Raw genomic sequence first — 23,201 nt, 5'->3', positions numbered from 1 at the left:
CCTAAATTAATAATTGTTTATGCAAGAAACTTTGAGTGTAAGAGTTGATTTGAATACCTGTAACTGTGAATCTTTAACTCCACTGCTGCTCACATTTCCCCTCTTGATATAAGCCTGGCTGCTTAACACGCTACCAAAACTGTTAGTACAAGCTTATACCAGAGGTTGGGTTGCCTATACCTGTAGTCCTAGTTGTTTGTATTGTTCCCAGAGGGTACTGCATTCAAACTTTGTCTAACAAGGCGTATTTCCATCATTACTTTATTCTATGTTATACTTTGAGCTCATCAAAATTTCTTGAACTCGTTTCAAGTGAATTACATGCAGCAAAATAAATAGAAACACAATTGCCACAGTCTAACCTTTATAAATCGGCTACTTTCCAACATGTGCAATTTTGTTTTTCTTATACCTTGAAGCTGTGGTTCCAGTGGCAGAACTGCAGAAAGGACTTCTGGCCACAAATCAGAGCATGTAAAAGTTAAACAGGAGCCGGGCACTGAAGAAACGGGGTGCAGCTTTTCAGGATCTGTCAAGCAAGAGAAATCTGCAGATGGCAGAAGAAGTACTTGCATGGTATGTCTTTATTGTTGACTGCATACTCTGTATTCGTGTTAAACATAAAAGTATTTCATATTTTGTGATTCAATGAAATGCAACTCTGCATTAATACAAATACTATTGCTTGATATATAGTTTGTGTGCATGAAGTATGTAAGATTATTTACAGCTTTAGTTTGCCCAAACAAACCTTTTTTTTCTGTTTAGAACTAATGTTGATTGCTTGCATAATCGTTGGCTCATTGTTTAGCCCATGCTTCATTTTCTTATGGCATATCTTCATTATGGTGCTGCAGCAGTCTTTTTTTTCCAAACTCCTGTGCAGAGTTTGTATTTGGTTTTGTTTTCATATGTATAGCAGGTGACAAGCTAGGTGCATATCAAATTTGAATTAGATTGTTAGGAAAGATTTATTTTGAAGCAACTTTTCCCTCCATAATCTATGGACCCCCAAATGTTTTGTATCTGTCTTACCCTGATTTTCAACAGGAAAGTGAAGTCTTCATATTCACTGCCCCGTTGTGATTTGCTTATTTTTTCATGGGGAAACTGATAAACTGTTTCCCATTGGTCTTTTTTTCCTTTTTACCTTTATGGTAACCTTTTAACAGTATAAACAGCATCTTGCAGTGGGGATGCTTTTGTATCACCTTAGTCTTTTTCACTTATGATTTTTGCTTACCTTGATGTGCCTAAAGACACGCTAGTGGCAGCAGATACATTTGTATAATGTTTGCATTATTTGTAGTGTCCACAATAGTGCTTGCCACGTAAGGCTAATGAATGTGGCTAGTGCCCTAAAGTGGCCATGCCATTAGATTTTCTGCTTGTCCTTTGGACATATTATTGTTGGCATTTTCTCTGCCTTCTCAGGTCAGGAAATCACTTGCATGGTCATGCATTCGCCAGGGAAAGTGGGTGCTGGCCTGTGTGTGGACCTAGGAAGTGGGTCTGACTGTCTTGGCCCACTCCACGGCTGTGGCGCCTGAAAGTCTAGGTGTGGGGCATGAGTGAAACCCAAAGTGGTCGCTAATTGGACCCCTTCTGGCTGTTTGGTGCAGATCATGACCATTGGTGTGCTTGGACTTGCTTCCAGCCAGGATTTAAGATAAGATGACTCTTGAAGCCGTTTTTCAGCTCAGCATTGGAGCCAAGTCTCCTGTGTAGAAGAGCAGCTGACTGAATATCCGTGGATGATTCTCGAAGAGGCCTGGCATTCCTTCATGCGTTTGGCCTGGTGAAGACCTACTGGACTACCTGATCTGCCAAGGCCCTCTGCGGTGCTTCAACCCTTGGACTGGTTGGACCAACAAGTCTTGATGCCTTCTCGAGGATCCAGCCATCCAGATCCTTCAGAAGTCTCCTTGGACCACCTAGTGGACTAACCAGCTCTCCACTGGGTTACCTCGCCAGAAGCGTTACCATTCTGTTTTCACCCAATGACTGTATGTTGTGGGTACGCCCTTGGGGTGGTACCTGGGTGAATGGAGTGAGACGAATACGCATTCCGTGTTATGGCTGTCAGTATCGGTGGTTGACACAATGACTGAACCAGCCTTGCCAAAACTGGTATGAATGCAGTGTGGAGTGTTGAATGGCACAATACTTGTCCAACTCCGCATCCCGTGTTAGTGTCAGGATGGAGAAGGATGGCCTGAATGCATTGCGAGTCCGATTGGCTTCCTGACTGCCTGAATGACCTGAATGATTGGTTGCCTGAGTGTGGCCCAGCAGAGTGAATGGGAGATCAACAGTATATCTGGGGGCCTCTCACTGCTAGGAATCTTTGAGAAGCTGAAGTCGAAACTGATGTTTAATCTTGAAGCCCACTGGAAGGATGAGACAGAAATGCACTCTTAGGTGATTGGCCGGCTGTCTGTCCGGCAAAGGACAGCCACCCTGCTGGATGACTGACAGCTAGGCTGGAATGCATGGGAGGAACCTGCATAAAAGGTGAGGCCTTTTGGCTTGGAAGGCAGTCGACCAAGTTCTTCTTCGGATTCCTTCATCCAGTGAAGAAGACGCCTGCAGCAACTCCTGGACCGTTAATTTGCGCGGTGAAGCCCTGCTGCTGTACTGAAACTCCAAATTCGTATCGACAGAGAAGCCCTTGCAAGGACGACTTCTCCCTTTTGAGTTGGTGGACCAATCGACTCTAAAGTAAGCCACCTGGACATCCTCTCGGATCTGGTTGGAATTCCACTGCAGTTGCTGTTGGAACAGAATAGCCAGGGAGAGGAACACCAGAATGTGTGCGTTGCTTTTAAGCTGGCCAAGAGCTCCAGGAAGATCCTCCAGACTCCCAGGAAGCAGGACTGACCGAGCCTGAGCCCCATCAACAGAGTGCGGGACCCCAGATGCAAGGAAAGCCCATCTCGACAGCCAGGAACCGCAGTGTTGCTATTTGCGGTAGACGCGAGGAGCTGAAACTCTGAAGTGCCACTTGTTTGAATATTGCTGGTTCCGATCAGTTATGTCCCATTGCAGTGCAGGAGTCACCAGAAATCCTCCCTCCTTCTCCCCACGACTGAGGCACAGGAACAGAAGTCATCTGCTGCACTTTTCTTCAACCTAAAGGTACTGTAAAGTCTGAGAGAACTTGCCTCTTGTTGTGCTACCTTGCTTGTCCTCGTTGGAGACTTGTCTCGGTTGCTCTTGTAGAGTTTCTTGCAGCTGGTGGCCCTACTTTGATTTCTTCTATTCTACAAAGACTTTTTAAACATTGGGAAAGACTTTCTACTTGCTTCATTTCACCTTCACTTAACATTGGCTGGCCTGGCTCCATGAATGACTTCTCTTATGCTTATGCTTGTGTTTTGCCTTCCTTCCAAGAAAGGGTTAACTGACTTTTCATTGGGGGGTTGTTTTGAAAGTACTAACCTGCTTAAGAATAACTGTGTGAATACTTGTTTTATTCTGAACGCTCTTCTCTTTAACACTACTCATAAGAATATTCTAAATGCAGCAGTGATATATTTATGCCAACAGCACCCTAGCTATTGAAGTCACCTGAGGGTGTAAGTAGTGCCTGTGTGTCATCCCAAATGGGTATTTGCGGAGTTAGAAAACTAAGTGTGGATTTTTGAATATTGCTCCCTTCTGAAGAATGCTTATTCTTACCGACTGATAAATTAATAATTGTTTAATCAAGGAACCTTGTGTGTAGGTGTTTATTTGAATACTTGTCACAGTGGATCTCTGTGGAACACCCCTACAGCTCACATTGACCCCTCTTGAGATAAACCTGGCTGCTTAACACGCTACCAACCTGTGTAGTACAGACTTATACCAAAGGTTGGGTTCCTATTGCCAGGTAGTCAGGGTTGTTGTAGTGCACCCAAAGAGTACTGCATACAATCTTGCCTAACATAAAGAATGCAAGCAAACAATTGATGTGCCAAGAATAAATGGAGGAACTGCTGTGCTAATGCACCACTATTGGGCCTGTGGATCCAAAGCATATATGAAGCTGCCTAGAAATTGGGCAGGAAGATGTTCTATAGTGATAATACATGTTCCTGCATTAGTGATTCCCAAAAGTGATCTCCAGATCGCCTACTTAACGAAAATGGATGCACACCAAAGGAAGAAGTTGCTTAAGCTCATGGGACAAAAGAGAACTGTTTCGGCAAAATAAATAGCTCATCACATTCCAGATGAGGACACATTGGTTTGTAGGCCAGCAGTGTTACTTACAGCTATATTCCTGCCAGGACTTCAGGCTGCAGCTAACACCAAGTGGTTACAAATAATTAGATGGGAGCTGCTGAAAACCATTAATACAATGACACAAGGATTTAATGAGATCAAGGAAGAATTGAGGGCCATCTGGCTCATGACCCTCCAGAACAGCTATGTCCTGGACTTAATTACAGCAATGGAAGGTGGCCTGTGCGCCAAGATTGGGCCTTCTTGCTGTACATACGCTACCTGCCTATGATGGAGAAAATGCAACCCTGTTGGAAGCAATATCCGTGTTGTCAACTCTACATACGAAAATGATGGAATAAGTAGATGGAACCAAAGATGAAGATAGGTTTTTCGTCTATTCTCGTGGGTTTCAACCTGGATTCTGCCTTATAAGAATAATCATTGGACAATGTAAGAAGACATTAAAGTACGCTATTGGGTTGAAGATGATTGATGTGAATGCTGTGGATGACGAGCACACACAGACCGAAAACACCACCCGCGAGCACCTCAAAGGAAGCCTTCTGGCAGCACCATGAACACAGTTTCAGCATCCTAAGAACCATAAGAAATATGTGGGACGTTGGGTGTTCTGTTCACTTGAAAGGGTCCCCTAGGGGATCCTGACATCTATGGAAACAAGGCGGGTCACCACACACGATAGACACGCCAGACACGAGGTTGTATTCCCAAAGCTAGGGTTTTATTGCAAAGCAAGTCTCAGTTGGCCAACTCGGTCTCACGCCCCCGCGACGTGTATCTCTAGACCTCGAGGGACGCAAGAGAGCGAATTACGTACATCAGTTACATATATACAAAATGCATATCAAACAATCGGCTATGTTTAACACCCCTCTTTATTGGGTTTCTTTGAACTTGGTGTGATGATGGACATCTCCGACCACTATGACACCTTCAAACCTCTATTCTAGTAACAATTTGCAATTTGTGAGTGCGTAGGCATCTTTCGGTTATTGAATAGAACACGGCGCTTCTGTTCTTGGAAGCGAACTACATACGGGGGGAAGTTGCATTCCGGACCTTGCTATCCATCAGGTGCTATTCGCGTCCTGGGTGCCGACATGCTCTTAGCGGGCTCAGCAAAGGGGGGCCGTTAGAAAAGCATAATTCAAGCCTTTAGCTGTATTATTCTAACATATTCTACCATATAACGAGACTGGCTGGCAGCTGTGAAATGATTAAATGCCCTGCAGCTCTGCTTCAAGGCTACATTAAGGAGGGAGCCCGGCATTCTTCCTGGCGCTGCCTACGTTTGTCTTTCACCGAACTCTTGTTATCCTCTCGGCCCTGTGGCCTTGTTCTTTTCACATACAGACAACAATGTTCCACATTCGAGCAGTGTAAGCGGAAAATATACTGCAAAGCAATAGGAACAGAAAGCAATGAGCAATGGTTGGAACGCAAAATGGCGATTCTTGTTACATCAAAATGGCCGTTCATTGGCAAACTCGAAAACCTATATTCTGTCGTATCGTGCATGAGATGGTTGGTCCACGGCCACCAAAATGCGTTTGTGGTCTCAAATTAGAGGTATCCGTATTTCTAGACTGACACACTGACTGGTGAATGCTGCTATATGACATGCAGTGTGGCTGAACACAACAAAAATGTAGGTGACCTAAGGCGGGTGACAAAGATATGGATTCCGAAGAAACCACAGTCTGAAGAAAAGGTGAAGCAAATTGAGGTGGTCGAGGACTCAACCAGAGGGGAGTGTAGAGAAGCAGATGAACACGTCACGCATGGAGCTCACCTCCGGTATATTGGAAGAACAGCAAGAAAGTACTATGCACCTGGTATTATCCCAATACCACATTGAAAATATGAGAGCCGTTACGCACTAAGACAAACTTATCGAATGTATCCCCGAACTAAAGTGGTAGCAGGAAGTCCACAAACATCACTGGATATGGAAGAACTATAAAGTTTGACAGGTGCAAAGTGACATGGAGAAGACATGTGGATGCACTGAAACGTTGATTGGATTTCTAAAGAATGAAGATGTGACTAAAGTGATGAAGTAAACATGTATGCGAAGATGACGAAAACCATATACTCCTACGTCCCGTCCCCTTTCCTCCAAACATTTGGGACATTCCGTCCTGTGGGACAGGACTGGAGCACTTTTTGTTTAAAAGCATGAAATTGAAAAAAATGTCCTTTACACGGGGTACCGCATGAGGCCATTACCGTGCCCTCCTTAGCTCCGAATCGCCCTTCAGTCCTTTTCTCCGTGCGAGGTTCCTTTTTTTGAGGCTAATTCAAGGGACAAGATGTCCACTAAACATCCAAGACCCTATAGTACCTGCTCTGCCGAGGATCCTTGTGTCAAGGCTAATGTTTCGATCAAGTCCCCAGACCAGTCTGTGAAGTCACCTGCCTCTTCTCCACATGTGACGCAGTTCTCCTCAGATGCTCACAAAATGGCGGGCCTTCCCATGTGGTCTATGACGGCCATTTTGGATTCTTCCCTCACGCCCACGATATCGACGGCAGGTGCTGGGAACCTTCTTTTTGGTGGACAACCTTTTTCATGCGGCAGTGTGAATCTGTTCCGCCCTTCTTATGACTGGCGTGCTCTGATGCCATTACCACATTCGGTCTTGCTTCCTCCTACATCTGCCCCATTGGTCCTCTTGGCAGCCCTTGTCACTATGTTCGTATGGTTATGCCCGCCAATAGCATCCTCTGCCCACTCCAGTGGCTAAGGTCTCGGCAGAGGATGCCTATTTTGGGAAATTTCATAGTCTCATGAACTCTGATCCCATGAGGGAGTATTTTAAAGGATTCTTTAGGGAAATCTGCCTTCAGGCGCCACATCCTGCCCCGACAGTTCTGGTCACGGCACCTGTCGCTCCAGTAGCAGCACTGCCTCTGCCTCCCGGCCCACCTCCAGCTCTTCTGCCTCCCTTGTCTCCGGTTGACAAGACTCCAGCAGAGCGAGACGTCATGTTGGCGCTGGTTGCATCGCAGCCGATGGATCCAGATGCACTAGACGACCCTCGGGCAGATCGGGATAGTGCGGACCAGCCCCGCTCTGTCTGAGCATTCCACATGTCACTCCTTGACATACCAGTACCTGAGGCACCCGCTGCGCAGGAAGGGGTGCTTTTGGGCGCGTTGACTTTGTCTCCACAAGAACGCACCAACCTGTTCCTTCAGAGGGACGTCCTGGACGAGGCCCACACTGGGCTGCACATAAATAAAAGAATTGACGCCCGTTACAGGTTTTACACCTCCAAAAAAGTAGCCTTGCCTGCTCCCGTCCTCGATGGTGGTAGCGGCCGCTACTCTGCAATCCAAGCCGGCGTGTGCGACCCAGGTTCTGGCCAAGGAAGACAAGTTGCTTGATTCCTTGGGCAAGAGGATTTTTGCCAACTCGGCGGTGCAATTGCGTCAGGCTAACGCAGAGCTCATTTTGGCGGTGGCAAATATGAAACTGGAGGGATTTGGCTGACTTCCAGGAGTTTATTCCTGTTGACAGGCTGGAAGACTTTAAAGGCGGTTTATCAGATGCCAGGGTGTTGGCGCAGGATATGCTGTAGGCTGCTGCGCACCATGTCGACACCTCAGCGCGCAAGGCCTCATGCCGGGGGTGGACACCTCTCGTCAAGCTTGGCTTCATGCAACTTTGACAGCAAAGAGCTTTTTCATTCTTCAACGGATGACAAGCTTATAAATACTAAGGCGAGCATGCAAACTGCCAAGTCTGTGGTTCTAGTGAAGCCCCCAGTCAACAATCGGAGGTCTGGATCTGTCTCGGTCCTCCTCAGGCTTCAGAGGGTTCCAGGACCGCAGGTCTCGTAGGACTGATCTGCCGAGAGGTAACTCCCATCGGAGACGGCAACAAGGTCTGTTTCCTCGGCCTTCAGCCTCCACTTCAGGGACAGGTAGTCTCTCCACAGAAAAGTCTACACAATTATATTTTTTGACGCTCGCACGAGACTCCGGTGGGAGGACGAATCTCATCTCATCTGGAGGCGTGGCTCCTAGAGCTGAAGGTGGTGGAACCCGTTCCCCTAGTAAAACGAGGGGAGGGCTTCTACTCTCGTCTGTTTTCGGTGCCCAAACCAACCAAGCTGGCCTGGGCACCATTCTAGACCTTTACCAGTTCAACCTTTCTCTTCCCCAAGAGAAATTCAAGATGATCATGCCCTGCCAAATAAGGTCCTCTCTTCAGAAGGGCGACTGGCTCAGTGTTGTGGACCTTCAGGACGCATATATGCATATCCGGATCTGGAGCCCGCATCGGGAATATCTGCAGTTCTCCCTGGCAGAAGAGCACTTCCAATTCAGAGTGCTCCCTTTTGGTCTCAGCTCAGCGCTGCGTGTCTTCACGAAAATGACGGTCATCGCTGCCTTTCTACAGCGACAGGGTATTCATGTGTATCCATATTTGGACGACTGGCTTATGTGCAGTCCTTGTCCAGTGAAGCCTCAGGCAATCTTCAGTCTCTTTCAGCTCCTGTTCGGTCTTGTGCTGTCAGTGAACTGGCGGAAATCCTCCATGACGATCTCTCAGGACCTGATATTCCCGGGTTTCCGTTGGAACACGATCAACTGCAGAGTGTACTTGACTGTGGACAGGATGGCGGATCTGTTAACCACGTGTCAAGTTTTCATTCAGAGAGCATGTCGGCCTGGTGGTTCCAAAGGCTTCTAGGCCTCATGCGTGCTTGCTCTTCCCCTGGCTTGTCTAAAAATGCGACTCACACAGATGGCTCTTCGTAGTTCCTGGCTTCAGGCAGTGGACCTGGGCACCAAAATGATTCCGGTCCCACCATGTATGATGACAGATCTCCTATGGTGGTCATCTTCCAGCAAACTGTTGGTGGGTGCTCATTTTCAGGAGCCCTCCTCTCAAGCGACCATTACGACGGACTCCTCCTTTATCGGTGGGGGAGGGGCACGACGATGGATCACCTTCAGGTTTTCGACCTATGGTCACCACAGGACAGACAATTTCACATAAATTATCTGGAACTTCTGGCAATTTTCCTGGCGCTCAAAGCCTCCAGGCCAGTGATTGTGAACAAAGTGGTCCGCATCCGCACAGACAATGCGGTATCCATGCTTTACATCAACTAGCAGGGGGGTACCAAGTCACCTCCCCTTGTAGTCTAGCCATTCAGATTTGGGAATGGGCCATTCAGCACAGGGTTTGGGTGCTGGCTGCGCACATTCCAGGCCAGCTGAATGTAACTGCAGATTCTCTCAGCTGGTGAGCAGTGGTCCGCTACGAGTGGGAACTGAACACTGAGATCCTCTCCGACCTTTTTCACCATTGGGGCACTCCAGAAGTGGACGCCATCAAACAGGACACTTACTCTTTCTGCTTCCAGGAACGGGCTCAGGGCTTCTTCCCTGGGGCATGCTCTGGAGATTGTGGCACAACATGAGGGCCTACGCCTTCCCGCCTCTTCCTTTGATTCACCTGGTCCTATGCAAGCTCAGGAACACGACGAATTGCACTCCCCTGTTCATAGCGCCGTGGTGGCCAGCCAGATTTTGGTTGGTTCGGAGCTTCAGCATCTGTCAGTCTGCTCACCAATCAGGCATCTGCTGTTTCCCGACCTGCTTCACCAGCGCGATCAGCAGATGTGGCACCCCTCCCTGCAATCATTCAGCTTGGCGGCCTGGTGCCAGAATGCAAATCTTTAGAAAGTTTCAACTTGTCCGCGGATAATTTGCGTATTATCCAGGCGGCTAGAACAAGCTCAGTATGGGAGCAAATGGCTTCATTTCTGTCACTGGTGTTTAGAAAAGCAGCTGGACCCCAGAGAAGCTACCATCGACACGGTCCTGTCATTCGTTTCTCATCTGGCAACTTCAGGCATACATGTCTTGTAGGACTTATTTGTGGGCTATCCCTGCTTACCTGTTCACGGTCTCCTGCTCTTTTTCATTGACAAACACTGTCATTAAGACACTTTGCAGGTCTATTGCATCTGTATCCACCTGTGCGCAACCCGCATCCAAAGTGGGAACTGAATGTGGTTCTCGCTACCTTATGCCATAAGCCTTTTGACCCCATGGCTACGGTGAACTTGAAGTTCCTTTCATGGAAAATGGCTTTTCAGATTGTGGTGACTTCGGCAAGGCGTGTAAGCGAGCTTCAGGCCTTGTCTGTAGAACATCCATTCCTCACCTTTCACAAGGATAAGGTTGTCCTCCGGACCAATCCATCTTTCCTTCCAAGGGTGGTATCTGATTTTCATCTGAACCAGTCTATTTCCTTACCATTTTTCTTTCCAGACCCAGTGTCCGATGCAGACAGGGTATTGGATAATTTGGATGTCAGACGCGCTCTAAAGTTTTTATTTGGATAGAACATTTAAACTGAGGAGCTTTTACCAGCTCTTTGTGACCTTCGGAGACTCGAAAGGAAAGCCGGCCTCGAAAGCAACTATCTCCCGATGGATTGCTTCCTGTATTTCGGATGCGTATAACGTTCAGGGCGTCAGCCTCAAAAGGGAATTCATGCCCATCTTATGCGGGACAAGGCAGATGCCGTTGCCTCCCAGAAATGTTCCCCGGGAAACCATTGCCAAGCAGCTACGTGGGCTTCCCCATTAGCTTTTTGTAAGCATTACTTTTTGGACCTGAGCTCCAGAGCACATACTCAGTTCGGGCAGACGGTTCTTTAAAAACCTCTTTCAGTAAAGGAGTTCCATCCACCCATATTCCTGTGAGGAGTGCTTGGTAATCTCCCAAAATTATGGAGCAAAGGAGATGGGACTACCTTACTCCTAGTCCATAGTTCCCTTTCCTCCATACGCCCACCCGCCGTCCCCTCTAATAAGTATCCTCTATTTCGAGGGGATTGGGTCCTCTGACGTATTCCATATCTATGACATGTAATCACCACAGCTGTGCTGCTTCGGAAAGTCTTCGGCGTCTGCGTCGATGACGTGGATACGCCGCCCTCGAGGACCTCTTCTGACGGCCGACGTCACTAGATGTTATAAGTAGGACCAACGACGCCCGTAGCCTCAGTTCCGTTTTTTCCGCGACCGTGTTCGCTTCAGAGATCTCGGCGTGCCTGGACTCTTTGGAGTTTCTCTTCTTTCTCGGTTCTTTGCACCGGTTCGTATTAAGTATATTCTCCGTGAAGACGTCTACCTCGTCTTCCACCACGCGTCCGGGCTTTAAGAAGTGTGGGGACTGTGGGTCCAAGATGTCAGTGACGGACTCGCTCGACGCCTGCCTCTGGTGCCTCGGGGGAGGCCCATGACACGGATGACTGTGTCGACTGCCAGTCGCTCACGTCCAAAGCCTTGTGAGAGCGCAACAAGTTGTTGTCGGTAGGTAAGTTGTCCAAGCCACGGAAGTCGAGGTCTGCGGGGCTTTCGACAGACGATTCGAGGGGCGACTCTCTGCATCGTCGTCGGAAGTCCAGTGGGTCTCGGTCCCGGAGTTGGTCCCGCCACTCCTCTGCCTCTTCGAGGCACTCCCGGAAGCACCGTAATCTGTCGCCTTCCCCGTCCTCATCCGAGGACTCCACCCGTCGGCGGGTCGCTTATCCCACCAAGCATGCGACGCTGGAGGAATGGGCTTCCTTCGGGAAGAAAATGTTAGCGATTCTCGAATCGCAGGGCACTGGTCCGTCCGTGCCTCCGAGTGGGGTCGGTCGTGATCGGTCAAGAGACACTGCTTCCACACCTTCGGGCTCGGGTGTTCGGCACGATTCGTGGGAAAGGTCCCACTCGGACAAGGGGAATCGTTCTCGTCATGCCCGGTCCAGGTCCCGGTCCTCGACGCGCTCGAGACCGTGTGCACCTGTGGTGTCTTCGATGTAGACATCAGTGGCGTGGAGGTAGTCAACGGACTCTTTCGAGGCCCCGCCTCTGAAGAAGTTGTCGATGCCATTGGCGCCCAGGCTGTCGAGGGACACGCTCGGGGCTCCGGCCTCGAGGCCTGTGTCGATGCTGTCAGTGCCGCGTTCGGCATCGACGCCGATTCACTCAACGCCTTTTGAGGCTGTTTCGACAGGGGTACCCCGGGGCTCGGTGGAACCCCCTAGAAAGGCTCTGGCCAAAGTCAAGCATGGCTTTGTTCCACATTCTGTGCCTTCTTACCGCCATCTTGTTTATTTAAGAGGTGGATGAGTGCTCTGATGATGGCATGGTTCCTGATACGGTGCCAGACGAGATTCTCTCGGGCCAAAGCCAAATTGAAGAGCTGCGGCAGTCCCTGCACGATGCCAGTGGGCTGGACACCTCTCCGGAGGTGGAGTTTTGTAGGCCTGAGCCTGGCACTCATGCCGACTCCTCGTAACGGTACCTTATGTCTAGGGTCACCAAGTACTTGGGATAGTCTGCTCCCCCAGGGGATTTTCTTCAGGATGACCTTACGGATATCCTCGACCAAGTTCCACCAACTGACCCGGTACTGCCGTTCCATATGGCTCTACAGAGGAGGGTGGCGGCGGCTTGGACGGCTCCGGAGAGTCTCCCGGCAGAGGGCAAGTCTTTGCCACGAAAATACCGCCCAGCCAGTAGCGACCCCTGCTACTTGACCAAGCACCCCACTCTGGAGAGTTTGGTGGTGCAGGCGGCTACGGCCCCGGCAAAGCAGGCATCGTATCCTACCATCCCTCCTGATAGGGACGACAACCGTTTTGACTGCTGGGCGAAGAAAGTGTTTTCTTCAGGGGGTATGGCACTTCAGGCGGCCAACTCCGTATGTGCCTTGTCATGTTTCACACACTCTCTGGAACTGTTTCCTTAGCGGCTGAACATATTCCCCAAGTGGAGGAACGGGATGGTTTCCTTAGCATGGTTCAGGATGGCAAGGATGCCATGTGAGAGGCCGTTCAGTCGGGTTTGGACATGGCAGATTGCGTCAGCCGGTCCATGGCGGCGAGCACCGTGATACGCAGGTTTGCGTGGTTGTGGAAGTCGGGGTTTGCTCCTGATGTGCAGGCCCGGCTCCTCAACATGCCCTTTGACGGGGAACATCTTTTTGGCAGCAAGGCTGACTAGAGCCTTGAGAGGTTACAGACCTCCAAAGCTGCAGGAAAGTCGTTGGGCACTGCAGTTCGCCAACCTCCGCCTTTTCGTCCTAGGGGACAGCAATGGAGGGGAGGTTCCTTTCGTTATTACTCATCCTTTGGTAAAGCGAGAGGAGCTGCCAGTCAAACGAGCCACTGTAGGAGTGCCAGAGGTGGAAAACAAGGTACTCGAGGTGCCAAGGCCGCTCGGGCTGTTGCCTCTTTGCCCTCAGGCAACGCTGCAGCCGCTTCAGCTCAGTCATGAGGCCATGTCCCATGGTTCGCCGGTTGGGGGAAGGCTGGCGCAGCATCTTGCAGAGTGGCGCACCATTACTTCAGATGTGTGGGTTCTGGAGATCATAACCCACGGCTACTGTCTTCCTTTCCAGCAGAGGCCTCAACGCAATCCACCGGGGAATCTCTTTGAAGAGTCCAGATCCGCTCCTTGCGCAGGAAATTCAATCCCTGCTGGAGAAAGGTGCCATAGAACTGTTGCCTGTAGCGGAGAGGAACAAGGGATGGTATTCCCCTTATTTTCTTATTTCTAAGAAAGACGGGGGTTTGAGACCCATCATGGACTTGCGCGGTTTGAACAAACTCCTCAGGAAGGACAAGTTCAAGATGGTTACTCTTTCTCAAGTCCTCGAGGCCCTTCAACTTCAGGACTGGTTGGTGTCTCTCGACCTCAAAGACGCTTATTATCATGTGCCGATACATCCAAAGCACAAGAAGTACCTGAGGTTCGCGGTTGGCGACTCGCACTTTCAGTTTCGGGTCCTGCCGTTCGGATTGACCTCCACCCCGAGGGTCTTCACCAAGCTCATGGTAGTGGTGGCAGCGCACCTCAGGAAAGGGGGGGTGGGGATTCACGTCTACCCCTACCTGGATGATTGGTTGATCAGGGCGCGCTCTCCCGAGCAAGTCCTGGATCACCTGTCAGTCACCTGCCACTCCCTCCACAAGCTGAGCTTCTCCCTCAACTTAAAGAAGTCCCACTTGACACCAACTCAGAGGCTCCAGTACATCGGAGCTGTGCTCGACACGTCCCTGGGGCAGTGTTTCCTCCCCAGGTGAGGGCTCATCACATTCAGCAGATGGTGCACAAGTTTCAGCTTGCCCAGAGTCTCCCAGCGTTCGAGTTCTTGCGATTGCTCGGCCTCATGGCATCCTCCATTCTTCTGGTGCCAGAGGCCAGTTTGCAGATGAGATCTTTGCAATGGGCACTCAAGCTCCAGTGGTCTCAGTCCTCCGGCAGGTTGTCGGACCCTGTTCAGGTGCCGTCCTCGGTCGCCCAGGACCTTCTGTGGTGGGCCGTCGAAGACAATCTGATGAAGGGAGCTCCATTTTGGCTACCCTGGCCGGAGGTGACGATCGTGACGGACGCATCCCTCACTTAATGGGGAGCTCATGCCAACGAGTTTAGTCAGCGGTCGTTGGTCTCCATCGGAGTCCAGACTCCATATCAATCTGTTGGAGCTGAGGGCCGTCAGGCTAGCCCTGAAGGCTTTTCTGCTGACTGTGCGAGGGAAGAATGTCCTGATCCTGAGGGACAACACGGTGGCCATGCACTACCTCAACAAAAAGGGGGGGCAGGCAATGCAGCTCTGGTTCTGGGCAATCCAGCAGGAAGTTTCGATCTCTGCAGTTCTTCTGACCGGAGACGAAAACGAGACAGTGGACGCTCTGAGTAGGCAGAGCGCGATCTCTCACGAGTGGGAGTTGGCTCAGGAGATTCTCCTGGAGATCTTCGCCCTTTGGGAGACCGCTCGAATGGATCTCTTCGCCTCCATTGTCAACCGGAAGTGCGAGAGGTTCTGCTTGCGGGAATTTCCTCCAAAAGGAGCCTTAAGTGGCGCGTTTGTGGTGGAGTGGTCATTCCCACTGCTGTACGCCTTTTCCTCCAGTCCCCGTCATCCCGCAAGTACTGCGGAAGTTCGGTTCCCATATGATCCTCATTGCTCCGGCGTGGGCCCGGAGGACGTGGTACCCAAAACTTCTCGACTTGTCCATCTGCCCTCCATGTCGTCTTCCCTACCGAGACGATCTGCTCTCACGGGAGGGGGGGGGTCGGGTTCTCCATCCAGAGGTCAGATCCCTCAACCTTCACGCTTGGTTTCTGAAAGGTTGAGGTATAAGGATTGGGACCTCCCTGAAGACGTGCTGGAGGTGTTGCTCTCAGCCAGACGGCCTGCAACAAAGTCCCTGTACCTTTGCCGTAAGTTCTGCGACTGGTGCAGGGTTAAGAATGTGGATCCTTTTGCATGTGACATTCCCATGGTTCTGTCTTTTTTGCTTTTTGGCCCACAGGGGCTTGTAAGTGGGTACCGTTAAAGGTTACCTGGCGGCGCTGTCCATATTTAAGCGCTCGTCTGAAGAGTGTTCCTATTTAAAATTCCTTTCATTTCTCAGTTTCTGAAAGGGCTCACTAATGTGTTCCCTCCGTCACCTTTCCAGGTGCCCGGTTGGGATTTGAACCTTGTTCTCAAGTTTCTGATGGGTGCTCCGTTTGAGCCTTTGCATTCATGCCCTTTGAGACTGTTAACTCTTTAAACTGTATTTTTGGTTGCGGTCACTTCCGCTCGCAGAGTGAGTGAGTGAGTTACAGGCACTTTCAGTTAAGCCACCCTTCACTGTGTTTCATAAGGACAGGGTTGTACTTAGAGTTCGTCCTTCCTTTCTTCCGAAGGTGCTGTCGGAATTTCATTTAGGCCAGAAGGTTGTTCTTCCGGCGTTTTATCCGGCTTGACCCTAGGAGAGCGTTAAGCTTTTATATTTCACGCATGTCCCGGGTCAGAGTGGACGATCAACTCTTCATTGGTTACACTGGAAAGCGTTTGGGACAAGCTGTGACGAAACAGACTTTCTCGCTGGATTATTTTGGCTATCTGAGTGTTACCGCTTGGTGGGTAAGGACCCACCAGTTGGCTTGCATTGGTACTGCTTTGGGAGTCTGTCATAGATATGGAATTCGTCGGAGGACCCAATCCCTTGAAGAACAAGTTACTCTCTTACCTGGTAACGTTCTTTCGATGGGATGGTCCGACGACGTATTCCATATCGCTCCCTCCCTGCCTTCCCCGCTACAGAATTTCTTATGCGATTGCAGCTTATGTTTCTGCAAGGCTTTGTGTGTCAGACTGGTGCCACACTTTCTGGGAAAAAACTACAACTGAGGCTACGGGCAACGTGCGTCCTACTTATAACATCCATAGACGTCAGCCGTCAGAGGAGGTCCTCGAGGGCGGCGTATCGACGTCATCGACGCAGGGCGCAGACGCCAAAGATTTTGCGAAGCAGCAGAGCTGTGGTGATTACATGTCATAGATATGGAATACGTCGTTGGACCATCCCATCGAAAGAACGTTACCAGGTAAGAGTAATTTGTTCTATTGCTTAAATGGTCTCAGACCTGGCAATAGAAAAGGACTGAAGGGCGATGCGTGGGGTGGAGCTAAGGAGGTGGGATTACGGCCGTGTGCAGTACCCCTCGTAAAAAGAGGACACATTTTTTCAATATCTATGCTTTTTTCAAAAAGTGCTCTGGTCCCGTCCCACAGGACGGAATGCCCCAAAAGTATGGATGAAAGGGGACTATGGACTAGGAGTAAGGTAGTCACTACAGTGACTGACTTTGTTATACATATAGAAGATAAGTATCAAGAGATGCAGTAGATGAATATATGCAGAAACGCAAGATAGATAAGACAATATAGAAGCTTGCTAAAGTAGGAAATAGAACGTGAGTAAAGCAGTCGTGTTGAGAAAGTGGACTGCCCTTGGACAGGACAAAGACTGATATGTAATGGAAATTTCTCTTCTGTGAAAGGGGTGTGTGCTAAAGAATCTGGTTGACTCTCTTTGGATATAGGCCGGTAGAGAGGGACTCCCAGGACCCTGCCCCCCTCCCCTGTTTGTGAAAATGGACGCCATCATTGTATAAGAAGCTAGAAGCCTCAAGGAAAAAGACCAAGGCTGCAGAGGCGCTGGAATACAGATTTCTGCAAGAACCAAGGATATTTGCTTGGCATAGGATCAAGGTTGCCACAGAAAAGAGTCTAAGAGGAGAAGCTACATACGTACAACATATTTCTCTTAAGTAAAGGAGTGAACATTTGTGAGTGACAAGTATTTAACAATCAAAGATGCAGAAAGCACATGCAAGACGGAGCAACCAAGTCTCCTGAGGCTGAGGAGAGTAATAGCACCCAATATAATTGAATCAAGTTGCACTAAAAAGGGCAGAATGGACAGAATCATGGTGGTCTCACACGTGGTACAAGACAGAAGACCAGGCCTATTCATGAAGCTCCAGACGAAGATTACCATGTACCTTCACTCCCTTTAAAGTTTTTAGGAAGTCAGCAAGGTCAACTACAGAGAAGAAACCTTGGTTTAGGGCCTCACTGATGAGATGGTAGGCTAATTAGCTAAGGAGGGCAGTGTCGGACGTTATTCCCCTGCACCTGGGTTTCGTTGCTTACATGCTGCTAACGCACAGAGTGTCCAAGGTTGGAAAAGGGTGCCAACCATTCTTGAGGGCATATGTAATGGTAGGCCATACATTGTTGCAGAAGCTGATCAGCTGCTGTTGAGGTATCATTATTTTACATGGTTAGACGTTTTTCAAGACGTGCTTACCAGATAAGGGGCAGCCAATGATGACACTAACACCTATATGAACTATATATATATATATATATTTTTTTTTTTCACTTAACTAATCCCTCCACTCGATAGATTTTTACTGTTTGCCACAAGGGATGACATCATAGCTGACGTACATCGAAGTATTAAGCCTTTTGCGTAATGGAAATGTGCTGGGAGTGTGTGAGCTACAATCTGTTCCCCCAGGTTTCCCTACTTTATTGAACTGATAATAAAGTAGTATTTTGCTGGGGTTTTTTGTCTGTCCGGTTATCTGGGAATGAGATAATTTATTTGGTAATCCTATTCGGCACTTTGCACGCTCCAGATACTATTGCACAGTAAAAAGGCTCTCCTCATTCAGGATAGAAAGAAAAAGGTCCAGAAATCAAGTAAAAAGTGCTGGGGGTTTCACTAATATTGGGGATGAAGCATAAACATGATAAATGGGGAGGAAGAATAGCACAGGTGCAACGCGTTTGTCTTGGAAGCAGGAGAATGCAGCGCAACACAGGTTTGAATCCCAATCCTGCACTTAGAAACCAATAATAAATCTCCCTGACACTCGTCCCCTCCAACCCAGTCTAAGGGACAGGAGGATCTAATCCACTCCAAGATGCATCTCTGGTTCGTCAGTCATACTTTCGAGAGAGACCATCAGCATTCTTATGTTGCTTACCATACCTGTGCTCAATAGTGAAGTTAAAGCCTTGAAGACTGTTACGGAGATTTATCATTATTGTGCTTGATCCCCTCTCCTAGTGAGAGCCCAGCATGTTTTGCTGGATTTTAAATACCCTTTTCTTTTCATTCTGAATGAATGGAGAGTTTTTCCACTCATTCATTCTTGTGGGCTTTGTCTTTTGGAACTCTATTCTTTGTAATTTACCTGTACTATGGAGTCTGTCAGCTCCATAGCTCATAAAGGCATCTGTGTTTTATGACTGCAGCGCACAGATCCTTATGGGCAGTGTTGCTGGGGACCCATAGGGTCCTCCATTAAAGTTATTTTTATATATCCTTAACTACAGTTCATAAGGTTAGGGAGCCACTTAGTGTCTCTCCCAGAACCCTATAGGCAGAGATTGGCACACCCCACCTTGTCGAGTGCCAAAGGGATACTTCATATCCCCCTTCTCTCTGCTCCTGTGACTTTTAGTCACTTAGACAATCTAGTTATGGCTGGTGGCAGTGGACGTTTTACCAACTAATGTGTATTTATTTTATTATATTGCAGGCTATGTCCATTAACCCCGCTAGTGCACAATAAGGTCACATAAATCCCAACTTGGGACGACTTCTTTTTTCGCCATTACTAGCGTGGTTGTTCTTTGTTAGACCTTCTGCCACTCCGGAAGGGGGAGGTTGGGGGGGGGGAGGGGGTGTGTGTCTGGGTGTCTGGGCGGGCAGGCAGGAAGGGGGGGAGGAGCCCCCCCTTAACCCCTCCTGTCCTTTGTCTGCCAGAGTGCCTGAATAGGACCAGCTCCCACAGGGTGGGGTCTGGCTGTCCTGATTGGACAGCCAAACTCCCCTTTCTGTAAAATGCTGAGTGATTGCAGAGGAGTGTGTGCTGGAACTGTATAAAAGGTGAGGCTTCTAGAGTGTAAAGCAAATTGACCACAAGAAACAGAAGTGACCGAAGATGAACAGACATGTCTGCAGGCCCTTTGCAAGATCATGAAGCAACCACCGCTGTCCTGACCCCGTTTTCTATGCAACAGATGAGTTACGTAGAGGACGACTCCTTCCCTTTGGCTGGTGGGAACAACCAGTCCCAAGACTAACTTTGAAACAAGCCATCTCCCGAGGTCCTAGGAGCTTCCAGAGCTGCGGATGCCAAATACCCAGAGATCTGCTGCCCGTTTCGAGTGCATCATCATGGAAAGGCTGAATCCGTCCAAATCTGTGCTGAGCCCGTAAGGACACTCCAGAGATCTGAGCCAACTCGCCCAGAACCCCTCACCAGAGTGTGGGTCTGCAGGAAGCGAAGAAGATTGACCGGGCATCTGTGTCCTTTGTTGGTGCTGCTGAAATAGCGCCAAAACTGCAGAGTGAACCAAGGAGTTGCTGAAAGTCGTGCTAAAGGTCCTTCCTCGACACTGCTGCTGAGAGACTGTCCATTGTCTTGCCTTTCGTCACCAGACCAACAAATCCAGAGGTCGGGTCCAGAGCTGCCACACCGCAGAGGAGCCAACACAAACTTTCTTCAAACCCAAAGGTACTGTGGGGGGAAAAAGGTATTGCTTACCTGATTCCAAGAAGTGGTTCCAGAGTTTTGGAGTGCACGTAGAGGTGTCCAGGGCAACCCCCTCTTACCTCTAAGCTGCTGCTTGTGTCGCCTTCTCGAGTCGGTTTTCAGGTCTCCTTAATTAGTTGCTAACTTGCTGCTTCAATAACTTTAGACACTGGAAGAAATCTGCATGAACTCTTCATTATTCACTGTTTATCAAGGCTTCAAGTCCTCTCCGAACTACTTTTAGCTAGGGTTGCGTTTTTTATGGACTTGAGACTTGCCAGGCGTCGAACCCGTCTTTAGAACATTGAACTAAGCTCATCTTGCACTAACCACTTATTTTCCTTCCTTTAATTGACTTTTCTATGTGTTTGCAGGGTAAATGCATTATCGTATGACCTTTTTAAAACAGCATGAGTGCGCAATTACTGATAATAAGATAACCTTGTCTTTTCCCTTTCTAACGCTGCTACAAATGTAACCGTGAACAAACACAAAAGTGAAAGTGCCCTTTGAACTGTATTATCTAGTATTCCTAAGTGTTCTACTGTAAACGTTCGAAGTATTTGAAGTGATTCTGGTGTGAATAGAATAAATATATTTATTTTTATAGAACTATATGTGCAAGTGCTCCTTGGTTGTGCCTGTCCAACTAAGATTCAGAGTACTTACCTACAGTTCACATCTTCCTCTTAAGATGAGCCCAACTGCACTGCCACACTACCAACGTCCTGAGCTAGTACAGACTGATGCTAAGATTTGGGGGATCTACAAACCACTGGGATAGCTTACTAAAGTCTTGCCAGTAGGACTTTAGGATAACTCCCCTAACAAAGGCTAATGGACCACCTGAGCAACTTGGGGTTTTCTCCTTTCATCTGCATCAACCACCTTAAAGGTTGGTCGTCAGTTTCAACCCTGAAAGTAGTTCCATACAGGTATGGCCTAAACTTCTTTAAGGCCCATACAATAGAAAAACATTCACATTTAATAGTTGCCCACCTGGTTTCTCTATCTTTAGTTTTCTACTAATAAAGCAGATAGGGTGCTCCTTGCCTTTGCTATCAAATTGACTCAAGTCTACTGCTATCCCTGTGTTGAAAGTATCAGTCTGGACTAAGAAGGCCCGAGTATAATTTGGAGTGCTCAGCACTGAAGCTTTACAGAGAGCCTCTTTCAGCCCCATAAATGCTTTTTCACATTCCTCATTCGACTTGACTTTTTTAGGGTACTTGGGAGAGGACACAGTATCCAGAGGAGAAGCTATGGTCCCATAGTTCTACATGAAGTTCATGTTCTATCCTGTGGGACCTAAAAAGGCTCTTACGTGAGTTGTAGTAGTAGGGGTGGCACAGTCCTGTACAAGTTTGTACCTTTCTGGGTAAGAGCTTGATCTTGCCTCCTCATGTCCAAGGTAGACCACTTTACTCTAACCAACTTGGTACTTTCTTGCTTTGATGATCAGATTGGTCTGTTGAAGGGCCTGCAACACGTGTTCCAGATGGATATGTTCTTGTGAAACAGTGTCCTTAGTTGATGGAGAATCCCGTCTCCTGCACACCCTATTTACTGGTAATACACCCAGTCAAAATATGTATAGTTCATATGTAAGGTATTCGATCATACATTAAGCAGAATAGTTTAAAACATGCCCAGTTCATTCAATGAATTCATAGATTTCATGTTTAATTAAGCATGAATTATACCAAGTAACCTATGTGTGTTACATCACCAACACATTTTCAAAATATGTTAAAAAAAAAAATCTCAACGTGTTTCAGGAATGCTTTTCCCTTAATCTGTAGCAAACATTTATTAGGAATTAAGTCAATGTCTAGTCTTCAATCGCCAAAATCACCTACAAAACACATTAAATACTAGTGTCAGTCTTTACTGATTGAATATTTCACATCATATATTCTACATCGCCAACTCGGCCCCCAAACATTTGGTAGGTTAAATTGATACACGAGTCAAAACAATCGATAGAAGAGCAATCACATATCATATTTCATGTACAGGTACACCCAAACAATACCTTACACATGAACTATACATATTGACTGGGTGTATTACCAGGATATATGGTGTGCAGGGGACAGGAGTGTCAATCAACGAAGGACACTTTTTATGTTTCACATATACTTTGGCGGCAGAACCGCTTTTTCTCCCCTGCACCTTATTTACCAAACATTTGAATTTCGATTACTGAGTGAGTAATAAGGTGTGCACCACCCCTACCTATGTGAAAAATATGTTCTTCCCATGTAGGGTTGAACCATACAATGTCCTTAAAGTATGCCGTGCAGAGGTTCTCTAACCCATTCAGAACATGATTTACCATTCTCTTTACAGTGGCAGGTGTGTTTTTCCATCCAAAGGGCATGATCTTTAACTGGTATAAGCCTTTTGGGATCGAACATGCTGATATCACCTTGGCATGATCAGTCATGGCAGTTTGCCAATAATCACTTGTCAAGTCAAAAGTACTGAGGAATTTTGCTGAGCCCAGCTTATCTACCAGTTCATCTGTCCTTGGCAAAGGGTGGCCATCCATTTTGGTAACTGAATTCAAGGCCCTAGATTCCACACACAACTTTAGTTCTGTGATACCTGCTTTTGGCACTAATACAAATGGGCTAGCTCATGGACTTGTGAATGTTCAATCATTCCAAGGTCAAGCATCTTGTTAACCTATTCTTTAATGTGATTCCTCGCATGATCTGACATCTTGTAGCCCCTGCTTTTTATAGGTACATGATCACCAGTGTCCTGCTGGCCCCAAGGGGTCAACTCTGGTGTAAGTGAAAACAGAGCAGCAAACTCAGTTAACAAAGATTTGCACTCATGTTGCTGTAGTGTCAGATTAGAAGAGTTTAACTCCTTCTATAGTCCGATCTAAAGGATGTCCCTTTAGAAGATCGTGTAGAGGCCCACTCTTATTAATCAGAAGCTAAGAGCAAAGCTCCTATCTCTTGTCTAGAGACGCAAGCCTTCAGGCGGTTGGTATGAAAGACCCTAGGGGGCCTCCTTGGGATTGCCCAAGTATACCAAATAGTT

General features: G+C 48.0%; 1 protein-coding gene across 5 annotated transcripts in view; it reads left to right on the top strand.

The window, feature by feature from the left end:
- TRIM33 (tripartite motif containing 33) overlaps positions 1-23,201 on the top strand; it is a 1,358,766-nt gene that overhangs the window by 908,848 nt on the left and 426,717 nt on the right. For all 5 annotated transcript variants that reach the window (XM_069633393.1, XM_069633392.1, XM_069633390.1 and 2 more), the window contains one exon: positions 420-576. In XM_069633393.1, the coding sequence (XP_069489494.1) occupies positions 420-576 (157 nt within the window). The remainder of the gene's footprint in view (positions 1-419; positions 577-23,201) is intronic.

This window comes from Ambystoma mexicanum, chromosome 13 (genome assembly GCF_040938575.1).
Source record: "Ambystoma mexicanum isolate Mex_15411 chromosome 13, UKY_AmexF1_1, whole genome shotgun sequence".
Classification (NCBI taxonomy): Eukaryota; Metazoa; Chordata; class Amphibia; order Caudata; family Ambystomatidae; genus Ambystoma; species Ambystoma mexicanum.
This window is presented reverse-complemented; position numbering and strand designations above follow the sequence as displayed.